This window comes from Centrocercus urophasianus, unplaced genomic scaffold, assembly GCF_019232065.1.
Source record: "Centrocercus urophasianus isolate 14NV4802_14NV808 unplaced genomic scaffold, USGS_Curo_1.0 seq_9, whole genome shotgun sequence".
Classification (NCBI taxonomy): Eukaryota; Metazoa; Chordata; class Aves; order Galliformes; family Phasianidae; genus Centrocercus; species Centrocercus urophasianus.
Window position 1 is genome coordinate 40,828,938 of NW_024885532.1, and position 14,605 is coordinate 40,843,542.

A 14,605-nucleotide genomic window follows, 5' to 3' on the forward strand; every position below is an offset into this window, starting at 1 on the left:
ACTGAGGAGCTGAGATTCTGCCAGAGATACAAATTCTCATAAAGATCACAGTATTTGTCTCATTTGCAGGTTGTCTCATTGCTACAAAAGCGGCTGTTGTTATTTTATCAGACTAGCAAATACAAAAGATTTGTAGCCACTAATTGCCTTATGTAAGGCCAGAGCTGGTTCTTCTCCCTTAGGAATTAGTTTTGAAATTTCACAGAAATTACTTTCTTTACCAGTTGTTCTCTTCACACATAAGTGATACAAGTAATTCACTGGAATGAAGGGGCTGTATACAATTTGAATGCTGCAGTTCAAATCAGTATCTTTAACTGCGCAGATTTTATGGATCACACAGCAGCAAAAGGCTGAATTTTGATGCATGTGGGATTTGAACATCTATGGATAGATAATGAATCTGTGGGAGGGCATGGCTTATAGCAAATGGAAGTTTGAAGTCTGACACTGCAGAGAAAGCTCGTGCTGAAATAGAAACAGGTTGTAGAAGGAGAGCTTCTAGCAAAGAGAAAAAAAACGCAGACTGAAAAAGAACCATCTGATAGTGAAAGCATCCCTTCTGATCTTTGTATTTTTTGTCTGCATTACGTATTCTCTACCCAGCGTAATACAGCCACAGTTCTAGCTTTTTATGGCTTTTTATGTTATGTTGGCACCTAAAGGTGATTGCATTGGAGCCCATCAGAATAAGGCACTCAGAAAAAACTGGGAGTAGACTTGAGATACGTTGTCCCACAGAGCTGATCTGGTCTACTCAGGGTTTGTTCTGTAGGGCATTCTGCAGATAAGGATACTGATTTGAACAGTGCTGTCCTGCCTGGGCATGCGTAAAATTTTCAAGGCGACTGGAGAATACTGCAAAATCACTACTAAGACCAAAGTGCATAAAGGAAATATTAAGGGTTGGACTGCTAAGGTCTTTGTAGGATCACAAGAGTCTCACCTTTAGCTGCAAAAAATGTCACCCTCTGATTTGCTTAAAGGACTCTGTTTCCGCAGAGCTACAGGATAATGACAGAAACTAAGACTCCTTGGTTCTTCTGTAAGCTTAGGGTTATATCAGCTAAATTTAAGGTTTGAGCTCAAACCATGTAAAGTTATATTAGCACGAGATGCCGTAAATATTCTTACTTCAGTACTTGTCTTTTGACCTGTTCCTAATTGACTCAAGCCATCCTAGTTAGTGAAAAGCTTTTGCAATAAGATCAGGATAAACAATGATTCTGGTGGATCAGTGTCAATGATGGGAAAGGCATGACGTCTGGTTAAAATGGGGACAACCTGCAGCATATGAAACCTCTGCTCAGGGCAACGTAGTCAAGTTTTGTTAGCATCATAACGGGAAGATTTGTATTACCAAAAAGCATAAAATGGAAATGCAACATTAAAAACCCCAAAGGTTACAATTTCCATTTCCTCGTCTTTTTCTCCCAGGCAGCTCACTTGCATATATGCTAATTATTTAACTTAGAGATAATGCCTAACTTCAGATCCATGTAAACCAGAGAAAGTTACATTTGCTCGCATGAGTAGCAGACATAATGCAAATTCCCCATTGCCTTGCTGTTACACCAGCAAATATGATTTTGCTGTTTCAGTTTATATGGTAAATATAAGTATATAGATAATAACAATGAAAGTAATTTCATTCTGATATCACTGTGGCCTCTCTTAGGTTTTTATAGAAATGCATTCAAGAGCCAGCATGTCACTAAATGACTATGGCTTTGCTGGCCATTTATAGTCCCAATGCTCCTCTTATCCAAATACTGGAAAAGATGGCTGATTGTACAAGCCGTTGTGTCACTTTTTTGTGGAGGATCTACTGTGGACTACACTCAAGCCAGTAGCTTTCAATAACTTTTCTGTGATGGCTTTGAATGAGTGATTTAAAAGTAAAAGGATCATGGAGTGAATGTCAATGAGGTTCTGTGCCGACGCTCTGTTCTAACCTGCTTCAATAGTGTAGACAAGCTCTGCATTTTCTCCTTTGTCTTTGTCTAAAGCTGTGACCTGTAAAACTGCTGATCCCACAGCTGCTGATTCATATACTGAGGCTTCATACAGTGGGCTGGTGAAGTAAGGGCTGTGGTCATTGGAGTCTTCCACATTTATGATGACTCTGGCCAGGTTTCTTCTATAAGGGAATTCTTGATCTCGGACCTACAGAAAAAGTATGTAATGTACATCCTGGTATCCATCCATTAAAACTTCACTAATATTAGTTATCTGAGTGCTTTGAGGTCTATTTAATACAAAGCAATGTAATTACACTAGTCCGAAGGAACTTGCAGTCTAAAACACAATCACACATTGCACAGAGACAGTAAATATTAAAATTCAAGAAGCTCAGATTTTTCTTCTCAGTTGTAAAAAATTCATGGTAAGTAATCATTGTGATACGTTTTTGGATGACATCTTAAATTCAGTTCTAGGTTTCTTTTTTTGTAATACATGCTATGCGGTCATGCCCTTATCCTAACACTCCTTGTTTCACAGACAAAGAAACCTTGCACATTGTTCCTTCTTTCAAAGAGCTATAGTGTGTAGAATTGTCTAGCTATCAGTCTGACATGTGGATTTTCCAGTGGACTTTTAAATATATAATATATTTAAATAATTATTTATATAATTAATAATTTAATATATTTTAAATAAATACATACCTTTTTGAAGATGATATCTACAGTAATCAGAGTAGAAATAAATTTAAGAAGTGCCAAGTACTCCCAACAGAAGTATCATTGAGAGAAAAGTCCCTCTCTCAACCTGATATTAAAACCTCAGCAACTCCTGATTCCTGGGCTACCCACTCAAAGTTGGCCCAGTGCCTCACACGTTGTGAACTGCTCCTTTACAGAACTGTTCTGCAGGGCTCCTAAGTACTTAAATAAATATCAATCTGCAATGTTTAAAGGAAGGCAGATATTTTGTTATTAACTCCCACTTCATAATATACAACACTCACTTGAAACACAGAGAATTAAATTCTGTAATCTATGCACACTAAGCAAAAAATGGTAGTAAATTTTTTTCTGTATATTCAAACACTTGGAAAGAGAAGTTGAAAACTACTTTGTATATCACTGATTATCTACTAAAATAAGTCTGTAAGCAAACTGTAAATGAGGTCTGTATCCAGAGGGGCTGTAGCACTGTGTATGGCAAAAGAAATCATAGACTCATAGAAGAAAACAACACAGTTATCTCCCTGCGAGTAACTTCTCAAATAACTTTCGCCTCACTTCAGAAACACTGAAAATTACCTGGCGTGAGAAGACCAGATGCCAAGAGATTAAATAATTTCCTGCTTGCTCTCCTCTGAGATGGTAAATCATTTTGTATGAGGTGCAATGAATTCACAGTAAGTTTCACAGAAGTCCAAATAAAAAAGGTAAAATAAATACACAGCAGGGCAGGCAATCTGAAATTAATGGCTACATACTGCAGTGAAAGTACTTTACTCAAGCAAAGACCAAGGCATGTTTGCACTGCAACAGCAGTGGTTGCGTCCTGAGCCAAGCGAATATTGCATTCTTACCATGACATTAAGGATGTGCTTATCTTGAGCTTCATGGTCTAATCTCTCCGCAGTATAGAGCACCCCAGCACTGGGATCAATTCTGAATTTTCTCATGCTGATTGCATCAATGCTGCTGTGAATAGTGTAGCTCAGTTTATGTTTTTCATCTCTGTCTATAGCTTCAATCTGCAGAATTTCAGTGTCGGGGAGGATGTCCTCTGAGATGGTGACATCATAACTTGGCTGAGAAAATTCCGGACCATTATCGTTGTTATCCAACACTTTGATAAAGACCTACAGTTAATGAAAGAAAAAAACATTTGAAGTTACTGAAGTCTAGTCAGACTCCTGAACAGGCACCTGAAGAAATGTAATTGACTTTAGATAGCTGACTTTATGTTGTTGTATAGTGAGACTAGGAAACATAATTTAATATTAAATAGCTCAGATCTAAAGAAACTGTAAGGACTTTGGAGGCAAGATGTTCTAATTACTGAACCTACTTTAACTCTAACAAAGAAGTATAGAAACTTTCAGTATCTATAGACTGGCAAATATTTCTGCAATGATAAACGGCACTGGTTCTGTTGTCCTTACAGTTCTGCTGGTTACTGCATTCTGCAGCTATTAAGGAATTTCCTTTTCCCCTTTTCCCCTCACTGTTAGTAAGACTATGAAAGAATCCTTATCAAGTTACTTAAACCCTTCCTTGATATGATCAAGATTACAAATCCTAAGAGTGTAAATCTTATATTGTTTTCTGCTCTGTATCTTGTGTTGCGACCTACTAGCAATGTCAAAACATGCAAGTTGTGCCACATCTCAGGCTATGAGGACAGTGCCAGCCCTCCCCAGCTGGATCAGTACACACCAGCCAGACAGGTAACCTCCAGGCACTGGTGCCAAAAAGGACTACTTGTATAGCTTTGCTTGTCTTTTGCCAGTGATGTCTGGCTTTATAGCTGACAAATTTTTCCTTGAACATTGACTTGCCTTCCTTTTCTTGCAGTTTATGGATGGTGGGACCGCTGCTAAAAATGTGAATGAAAGCTACACCATTTGCATCAAGTCTGTCTTTGAAATTTGGGTACCAAGCCTTCAAGAAATGTGGAGAGGGAGAGGTCAGGCAGAATAACAAACTGCTTGGGAAAGGCTGTGCCCAGGACTGTTCCCTAAGACTAGAGGACTTGACTCATCCCTCATAATATTTTCTCTGTTGCTCTGGGAAGTACCTGGCCCTTTTTTAAGAAAGTACTTTATTACTTCACTTGATCAAACCTCATAAAGCCATATATTCTTAACAGAATAAAAATACAGTTATGCTTTTACTACAATATTGCAGAAACAGATGTTGGCCTCAGAGAGAAATGAAACTTTAGATTTCTCTGATCTTCGAAGAGTTTGCAGAATGCATTACCAGAAGGAACACGAGCAATTGTAAGCAGAGTCATAATGAACTAGCCTGGGAACTGTTTAAAAGACAGCTGAAATAAAATACTTTGTAAGTTAAATAGCATAGGGCTTCAACTGCACATTCCATGCTATTTAATTTTCAGCAGATTATGATACGCCAGAGTGAAGCAGAAAGAAGCCTTTATTAAGTTATGCTTCAGTCCTGGACAGATAGCAATAAAATTGGGGTGAAAACATACGTTGCTGAGGCTATAATAATGATGAAATGTTACAACACTTATATTCTTGCTGTAGCTATACAATATATCAAGGCATATTTCTGAGCTGACTGAGGAAGAAACAAACAATCAAAGAACTCACATCTGAAGAAGATGCAAATATATGTTTTTTAATACAGAAAGAAATCCTGAGGAAAAAAATAAGGCTCTGTCATAACTCTAATGGGACAAAGGCAACGTCCCATTTTTGGGAACAACTTTTGCAAGTGTAAGGGACAATGAAGCAATCTGAGCTGAGGACAATCTGATTACTGGTGTTTAGCATTTAAAAGCATCTTCTTGAGCTATTTTGATACCCTCAATTCTCACAGAATCATAAAATCATAGAATGGCCCGGGTTGAAAAGGACCACAGTGATCATCACATTTCAACCCCCTGCTACATGCAGGGTCACCAACCAGCAGACCAGGCTGCCCAGAGCCACATCCAGCCTGGCCTTGAATGCCTCCAGGTGTGGGGCATCCACAGCCTCCTTGGGCAGCCTGTTCCAGTGTGTCACCACCCTCTATGTGAAAAACTTCCTCCTACTATCTAACCTAAACTTCCCATCTTAATGTAAAACCATTCCCCCTTGTCCTGTCACTGCCCACCCTCATAAACAGCCGTTCCCCCTCCTGTTTATACGCTCCCTTCAAGTACTGGAAAGCCACACTGAGGTCTCCCCGCAGCCTTCTCTTCTCCAAGCTAATCAAGTCCAGTTCCCTCAACCTTTCCTCATAGGAGAGGAGCTCCAGCCCTCTGATCATCTCAGTGCCCTCCTCTGGACCCGCTGCAAGAGCTCCACATCCTTCCTGTACTGGGGGCCCCAGGCCTGGACGCAGTGCTGCAGATGGGGCCTCACAGGAGCCGAGCAGAGGGGGACGATCACCTCCCTGTCCCTGCTGGCCACTCCTCTTTTAGTGGAGCCCAGAACACAGCTGGCCTTCCAGGCTGTAAGCATTGGGTTCCACTGTAACATGGCTTTTTAACAAGGATTATTTTAGTCCTGCTTTGCAAACAGAGACAACAAAAAAACATGTTTCATTTTACTTATAGCTGATGGCCAGAAACTCTGCTCTAAATTGTTTTAGGTAGTCCACCAGAGAAGGAAAACCTTTTCAAATGGATTTGCTGGAGAACACCAAGAGTATTTGATTCAGCTGATGCTAAATTGCAGCCTACTTTGAGCAGGTAAGCTGCCATCTGGGGGTCAGCTCCTATGTGGGAGTTTGGTTTTAACACTGCTGTGTGAAGGCTCAAGCTGTTCTGTAAAAAAAAAGAAAAAAAAAGTAGAGATACACAGCAAAATGTTCTAAGTGTTGTAGAAGTACTGTCAGAGCAGGGATGTGCTGTGTTGTGTGCAACCACACAGCAGTGGGGTTCACTTCCTATTATACCTAGTGCTTTTGGGGCTCATTCTGGCAAATTGAGAAAGTAGAGGAGGCCATAAAACTTTAACCATCGCAAAGCTTGCACTGTGACTGTGCAAGCTGAGGATGTATGATTTATGCCTTCACCAGGCTGCATAAGCAAAACAGGGTGGGATGAGACCAGCATCAGCAACCAGGCATAAGCCTTTAGGCTGTGGGTAACATGGGATGGCTTCACATACCAACATTTCTTCCAATTGAAAAAGACAAAAGATAGTGCCCTGACTTAAAGATATGATAGTGCTTGGAGAGCGAGAAGGATAGAAAAGGGAAAGTAAATACTGAGGCCACCAAACTGTGGTTGGTGAGCTCATGGGGAACTAGGCACAATATTATTTCAAGATAGAACTTCTATTTTTCCTTTCTCTTACCTACCGTAAAACCAATTGAGTGCCTGTTTACATGGTAGGAATTTTATTACCTGGAGATGACAGCATTTTAGTGATTTGTCAAATGATCCACACTGTAATATGCATTATTTACCATGTATTCTGTGTTTCAATAGCCACTTCCATCCACAGGGGGAAGACAATGGGCTAATGATGTTAATGAATAAAGAGATCATTACTGTTCATCATTTCTTATACCACAGTTAGAGTAATTCTCGTTTTTGTCAGATGTTCCTCAAAATCTACAAGGATCATTTGTGATTTTAAAGTTACAGTGTCTCCTCTGCTGGGGCAGGGAAGGGGTAAATTCTCCTTAACAGAAAAGCAAATCAGAATATAAAGGGATATTGATTATGCATTCATACCATTAAACTATGGAAAAAATGTAGCCTTATGGTCCTCAAAACCTAACCATTTTAGCAGCTACTGGAAACCAAATAATGTAAAATTAAATAGAACTTAAGTGTCATTTTGAGTAGATATTACTCCTTCAGTCCTTATAACACTTTAAAGAAGTAAGTGACAGTTATCCTCATCCTCTGTACAGGAAGATACTGCCTGGCAGCACAGTTAAGTGACTTACCAAAGCAACATGAGAAGTAAAGATGGGGAAGAAGTTCAGGACCGCATTCATAGGCTTATTTTTGAGCCATCTCCTTCTTATTCAGTCATCTTAAAATCCTACTTTCCTATGCAGAGATTTCCTGCTACAGCAGGATGACTTCTAGTAAGGTGATATTTAATAAGAGGGGAAAATATTTTCCTTTATCTGAACGACAAATGTTACACTGACATGAACACCAGGCTCATAGAAAGCCTGATCCTACAAACATATGTGAAACCAAGCAAGTGGAATTCCACCAGATTGTTAATATAAGGAAAGGTTACTCAAATTCATTTAATCGTTGCCAAGCTTGGGCATAACATCTTGGCACTACTGGCAAACTTCCCACTGACTTCACAAGGACCACTACTGCTCTGCAAGCTTTAAGCAACAGTCAGCCTGGAACAAGTCCTTCAGAAAACCACCTAAAACTGCGTGTTACCCTACTGAAGGCACTCAAGTACTCGTGGTGTGCATACTTTCACACTTACTTCAGATTTCCTTCCAAACGGAAGATTCAACAAGACCGCGCCATGTTGCACAAATATGGTTTAGTATTCTGCGAGTGCCCAAGTGCCCATTATAAATTAAAAAATAGGTTTAACAGGCTTCCAACACATCTCCAAAAAGTGACACACAGAAGTGGTTACTACTTGCTGTTAAAGCAGCGATTGCTCTGTGCTGTGGACCATGCAAGGTTACTGACTAAAACGCTTTCCAGGACAAACATCAGCTGCAAGTCCCTTTTTCCATGCTCATAAAGCAAACCAGCAGCAAAGCAGCCTCTGCCCAGCCCTCCTTGGAAGCTCGGAAACTTTCCAATCCATCGTGGGCTCCAGGCTTGCCATTGCTGCTCCCATTGTGAGGTGCCTCATTTGCAGTCTGAACAAGCCCCTCTCTATAAAAGATTTGCTTCTCCCTGCTCACTTCCTATTTCCCACAGTTAAAGCAAGTTTCAAATAAAGGATTCACAGGTCTCCAAGCTTACAAATTAGGCAAAGTAACACTCAGAGCATTTGCAAAGACTTTGTATTTAAAATGGCAAGTGAAAGGCCTAGAGAAATACAATCAAATCAAGGCAGAACAAAACCTAATGCAGGAAGTCTTCCCAAAGCTGTTTTTAATGTTGCCCATCACAAATACCTTTGGTTTAGGCACAAATATACTTGAGTGAAAACTGGATTTGTGCCAGAAGCTGCTTTACAGACATTTGAAGCTGGAGGAATCTGTTTGGCTAATTGCTTGGTCTGGGCACAGTGTTGTAATATAACCTATTAAGCGCCTGAATGGCTTAAACTCAGGTTATGCTTTTGTATGGTTTTTGAAAACCAGTTTTGTTTTAATACTGCTTTCAGAAGAGTTACCACACAGCTTTATTTGCTACTTCCTGACAAGTTTTTCTCCCCCCAAACCTCAACCTTAACATAAAAATGCAAACAGTTTATCTGCAAACCCCAATGGCCTGTTATTTATACTTCACCATGTTCCTTTGTGTTATGTTAAAAGAGGGCAAAAAGTCTTTGTTTCATAGGCAAGGCAGTGCTGAGATGGCTGGAGAGGGCAGAAAAAAAAGCACAGTATTGAGTCACAGAATCATAAAGACCATCGAGACCAACTGTCCACCTACCACCAATAATGCCATCAAAACCATGGCCCTCCATACCACATCCATGGTTCTTGAACACCTCCTGGGACAGTGACTCCACCACCTCCCTGGGCAGCCTGTGCCACTGCCTCACCACTCTTTCTGAGAAGAAATTTCTCCTAATATCCAACCTGAACCTGCTCTGGTGCAACATAAGGCCATTCCCTCTCATCCTACTTGTCTGGTTCTAGTTTAGAAAAACATTCATCTGAGCAAACGTGAAAAACTAACTGGAAACACCACATCTTGTCAGTTCTCAAAGGCTCCACAATCCACACTGTCTGACTTCAGGGGAGCAATTTGCTCAGGGACAGCCAACCTCTTGGCGTACTCCCACTCTGCTGGAAAGGTGCAGGCAAAGATGCTCATTTTTGACTTTTCTGAAGGCTCTTGTTTGATAGCTGCAGATCCTCCAAAGGAACAAATGTAATGGTACAAATGCCCATCACCCACATGCAGACTCTCATATCTTGTCTACACATTGACCACAGTCTGCTAAGAAGAACTTTTCACTGTTTGGCAAAAACACCCACCCTCATTAGCTGTGACTGACCAATTCCTCAGTGTTAACATAAACATAACATAACTTAAAATCACAGAATCGTTTGTGTTGGAAGGGACACTTAAAGGCCCTTAAAGGCCATCTCGTCCAACAATGGACTCTGCAATGAACACCTACAGCTAGATCAGGTGCTCACTGCCCCATCCAGCCTGACCTTGAGTGTCTCCAGGGACATCCACTGCCTTTTTGGGCAACCTATTGCAGAGCCTGATCAAATCTTACAAAGAAACTTTCTCCAGCAGGTAAAACAGTGGGATGGCTTCAGAGTAAGTGCAGCTAAAGCACTTTTTTCCTTCTAGCTTTGAAGCATTAGGCTTCATGCTTTAAAGCATCTTTTTATGGCAGTTAGAATGATGAGAAACAAGAAGGAGGTAAGAAAATAAGTAAGAAAGAAAAAGAAAAATGCCTTTTTTTTATATATATAATGCTATGACTCCAGGAGTTTGTTCTTCAAAAAATAATTGCCTGCTTGTACAAAATTATCCATTAAAGTGAAAAACATCATCACTGAGATGATTGTTTCCTGGTGTACTTCTGTAGGTAGTTTAGCAGTATACATTATAAAGAAATAAACATTACTACTATGCTGTGCTTGAAAGTAAAGGACTTGAGCTTCATTGAGTTCAATTAATTTTAAAAAAAAAAAAAAAAGGATTTTGGTACAAACCTAAGTTATGACCCAGGGAATATGTGATGCTACTTAAAGTCACACAGTAGTCTGGCTGAGTTAGCCAATCTCATGGCTACACCAAGAGATGCTGTCCCCATTTTTACCAGCGCCTGGGAGAAGCCCCATCCCCTCCCCATGGCCAGCAGCTCGCCTGGCAGCTGTGGGAATCATGTATCTAAGGGATTTAAAGCCAACGTATGCATTCAGCCTTTCATAAATAACCACGCAGCCTTGAGCAATGATGAATTAAGCTGAGGGGGAATAAAAACAAGAGCTCTCCTGGGCTTATTCCTGACTTAATTTATAATACATTTATATGTAAATATAAAAAAAATATGCTAATACTTAGATATAAAAATATGTATGTAAATTGTTACATATATAAATAATACAGAAATCAAATGAGGCAACATTTCTGCCTATTTTGCTCTCCATCCCTCCCTATCACCACTGTGTTCCACTGGGCGCGGTGAGTGGCAATGGCTCAGCGCATCCTGGTGCTATAATTCTCACTTAGGAGTTTGCAGTTCTGCAATGCTCATCACTTCCAAACCAAAACCACCTTCAGTTACAAATGAAGTTTAGGATTTTTTTTCAAACATTCCTTATGTTCTTTTCACCTCTTTTCACAACAGCGAACTGTTAATACAACAGATGTAGCTTTTAAATCAAAATGATTTCCTTCCTCTGATGGCAGAGCAGCGAACCATGTGTGCAGTAAGGCATGAAGGAAGCCAACAGTTTATCAGGATTCGAGGCGTGCAGGAGCATTGCTGCAGAAACTTATGTGAGGCCATGCCAGAGATCGTGTTACCCAAGCAAAAATCTTTGGCATTTTTATGCTGTATTTTACCACCTCCAACTGTTTACCAGACAAAAGGCCAGAAAGAGATAAAGGGGAACAGGTGGAGTGGAATAATAAGCAAGACTGTTCCACTTGGCACACTGCTGGTCGGCTGTTTCACAATGAACCACATCACTTTGGAGGGACTTTTTATTATTTTACGTTGTACAAGTGGATGAATTCACCCATTTGCCTTCATCTCCCTTCCTCTTCCATCATATTCATCAGGCGGGATGGGGCTCTAAGCACCTGCTCTAGCTGTAGGTGTCCCTGTTCATTGCAGGAGAGTTGGATTAGATGACCTTTAAGGATCAGCTCTAACTCAAACAATTCTCTAATTCTTTATCCTTTTGTAGCTATAGTTCAAAATGCAGGTACTACTGCACACAAGACAAAACACTTCCTGTGTCATCTTACCAGAAATCAGAACAAGGCCACCAACAGCCATGAGCAGATGCTATTTATACACTTTCTATGACATACATTACTTTTCAGTATTTTATTATTGTTCTGAAATGAAATGAAAATGAACAAAGTCACCAAAGGCTCCGAAGAACAGTCAGAAGTAAAGTAGGAAAATTTAGCATTGTGGAGAGATAATTAAGCAGGCCAACATTCTGACAGGCTTGAGATACTGACTGCTTTTGAAATCTCTGTTGTGAACAGCAAAAGAAACACATTCTCAGATACTGCTTGGGCCACAATTAAATCCACTAAGTATCTACATAGAGAGAAGGAAATGGGGAGAAGGGTTTGGACCCATCACTGATAATCAAATGCTATGATACTGCAATCTTAAATCATTATCTTAAAGCTTTTAAGTAGGTCACATCACTGTTATGAAGAATGCTTTGGCTTCTTTTAGAATTCAGCAGCTTTACTAAAATATGTTTTTACCATATGTTTTAATTAAAAATAATGGGTTTTCATCAAAACAGGTTTTGAGGATTGTCACAGGGGTCATTTTGTTAAATCATAAACAACTAAAACAAGAAACATAATACTCATGCAAATACAAATCATCTGCATCCAGCCTGTTTGAAAGTCCTCCTGCTTTGTAACATTTGTTTGGCAGAAATGTTTGCACAAAGTGGTGTTAGCAATTCAGCGCTCCACTTCTGAAATGCGGACTGAAAATGTCACCAAGATTGAAATAAACAAAGCAAAACAAAAGGTTACTCGGGGGCTGAAGAAAATGCCTTATGGAAAGAGAACGTAAGGAGGTCAGTCATTCTCCTTTGCCTGTCTGCCAGAAGACTGGGAGGTGAATTGACTGCTCTGAGTAAGTGCCTTCCCAGGGAGAAAATACGGGTTTCTAAAGAGCTCTTTAATCGAGTAGAGAAAGGCATAACAGGGAATACAGGTCAGATATAATCAAGTTAAAAAATAAGGAATGTTTTCAGTTGAGAGGCAATTAATTACTTAAACTAGCAGGGAAAACAGTACATTTCCCATCACTTAACTTACCATCAACTGATGTTTCTTATCAAGAGTGGATTATCAAGAGAAGTTATAGGATAGAGATAATTAGATAGAGATTTTAAGCCTGGTTACAAACAAAAATTTGGATTCAGAAAGCAGTCAATGATTCTCCAGTCTCCATAGGAATGTTACTGTTGTGATTCAGTGAATACAGATTTATATCCGAATGTTGAGCAAAAAGGCAAGGTAAAAAGAAGAATCCACATGTGTATGTATATATCTATACACACAAATAAAAAACATTCAGGCCTTCCTTCTGCATTATCATGAAACAAGTAACATCACAAATCTATTATTTTACTTCCTCTATAGGCCATATTTAACCTGGGATTTGAGGCTGCACACAGGTGTCCTGTATTACTGTGCATTTTTTCCTGTGACAAATAACATTCAGGTTATAGCTCACTTTACACTTGGACACTAATTCTGGTGTAGGATTATCAGGATCTAGCAAACCCCTGCTCCACAACTCAAACCGTGTATGGGTTCCATCACCCTCACCAGATCCAGTGGGCAAAATGAGCAAATGTACCAACTACCTCCCCTAGATTGTTTCCTACCACGCAGACACCCAGACTGTGCATCACGATCTCCCCAGCAGTGATGTGAAGAGTCAGTGTTACTCCAGCCCTTCATACTTACCTGATCTATCCTATCAATTCCTGAAAGGAACTGACCCTGATCAGCAAGTTTGGTTTGAAAGGCTTGACTATGGCTGTCCCTAGAAAGACAATGTAATCACAGGCAGTGACACTAAAGAGATATCCTTTAAATTTTAAGTGTCCTCGCTGAGCAACTCTGTCTCTGAACAATTGATCTTGTGTCCCACATTTGGGTCTTGGGAGGATGAGAGGCATAAACTCCATTTAATACAATCAATAGCAATATTCCCCAGCATCACAGAAGTACAGTTGTATTTTGGACAATTATGGGGTGATACAATTGTCAAAATCTATCAGTGCCAACAGAGACGGGGACTCCCTCAGCTGGAGGAAGGCAAATTACTTTCATGTGAGCACGAAGAGGACAAAAGGAGAAATACCGCTTTGAAGCATTCACCAGCCCATTCTTTACAACCAGATGGAAAGGCTCTGAAAAATATCCCTCCATTAGTTAACAGCGGTCTCAAAGGATGAGGTTTTAGCTCAGTAGCAAAATTATTAATAGCATATATATTTCACTAACAAACGAAAAACTTGTCAGAAAAGGAAGGTGATATTCTACCTGGGTCGTGGCAGTGTTTGTTCCGTCGGTGACCTCCACAGTCATATTATATATTGAGCGCTGCTCTGCATCCAAGGGCTTTGCAATGACAATAGTGCCCACTCCCTTCTCTGCGTCGAAGGAACTATCGTAATTCCCTCCTAATTGTTGCACAAAAATACAATTAAATTAGCCATCTCTGGAAAATTTCCATTGCAAATGTTCCTAAAAGTGGGCATATATATGTTTACTGGCATCCATCTTAATGGCTTGCCTTAGCACACACAATACATCCACTGATACGTCTTTGTTTGTAACTCATTTATATTTCAAAGCACAGTTTGTACACTGGAAAGCAGATATCATTAAAATGCACTGCAAGAAAAAAAATCTAGCAGTATATTTAAGTGAACCATAACTGAGTCTATAAAAAGAATGCAATGGCTATAAGCCCATAAGATGTTGCCCTTGCAGTCTGCGTAATGAATAAGCACAATAATCTTTTTGAATAAAAACCATTTTAAGAGAGTTCTATTCCACAAATTTTATTTTCAGGGAATTCTCACTGATGCCCGTGGAT

At 39.9% G+C, this 14,605-nt stretch overlaps 1 protein-coding gene across 1 annotated transcript in view; it reads right to left on the reverse strand.

Moving 5' to 3' along the window:
* The window catches only part of FAT3 (FAT atypical cadherin 3), a 361,667-nt gene that overhangs the window by 82,910 nt on the left and 264,152 nt on the right, over positions 1-14,605 (reverse strand). The window contains 3 exon segments of the mRNA XM_042839287.1: positions 1,956-2,166; positions 3,545-3,820; positions 14,047-14,186. Coding sequence (XP_042695221.1) covers positions 1,956-2,166; positions 3,545-3,820; positions 14,047-14,186 — 627 coding nt within the window.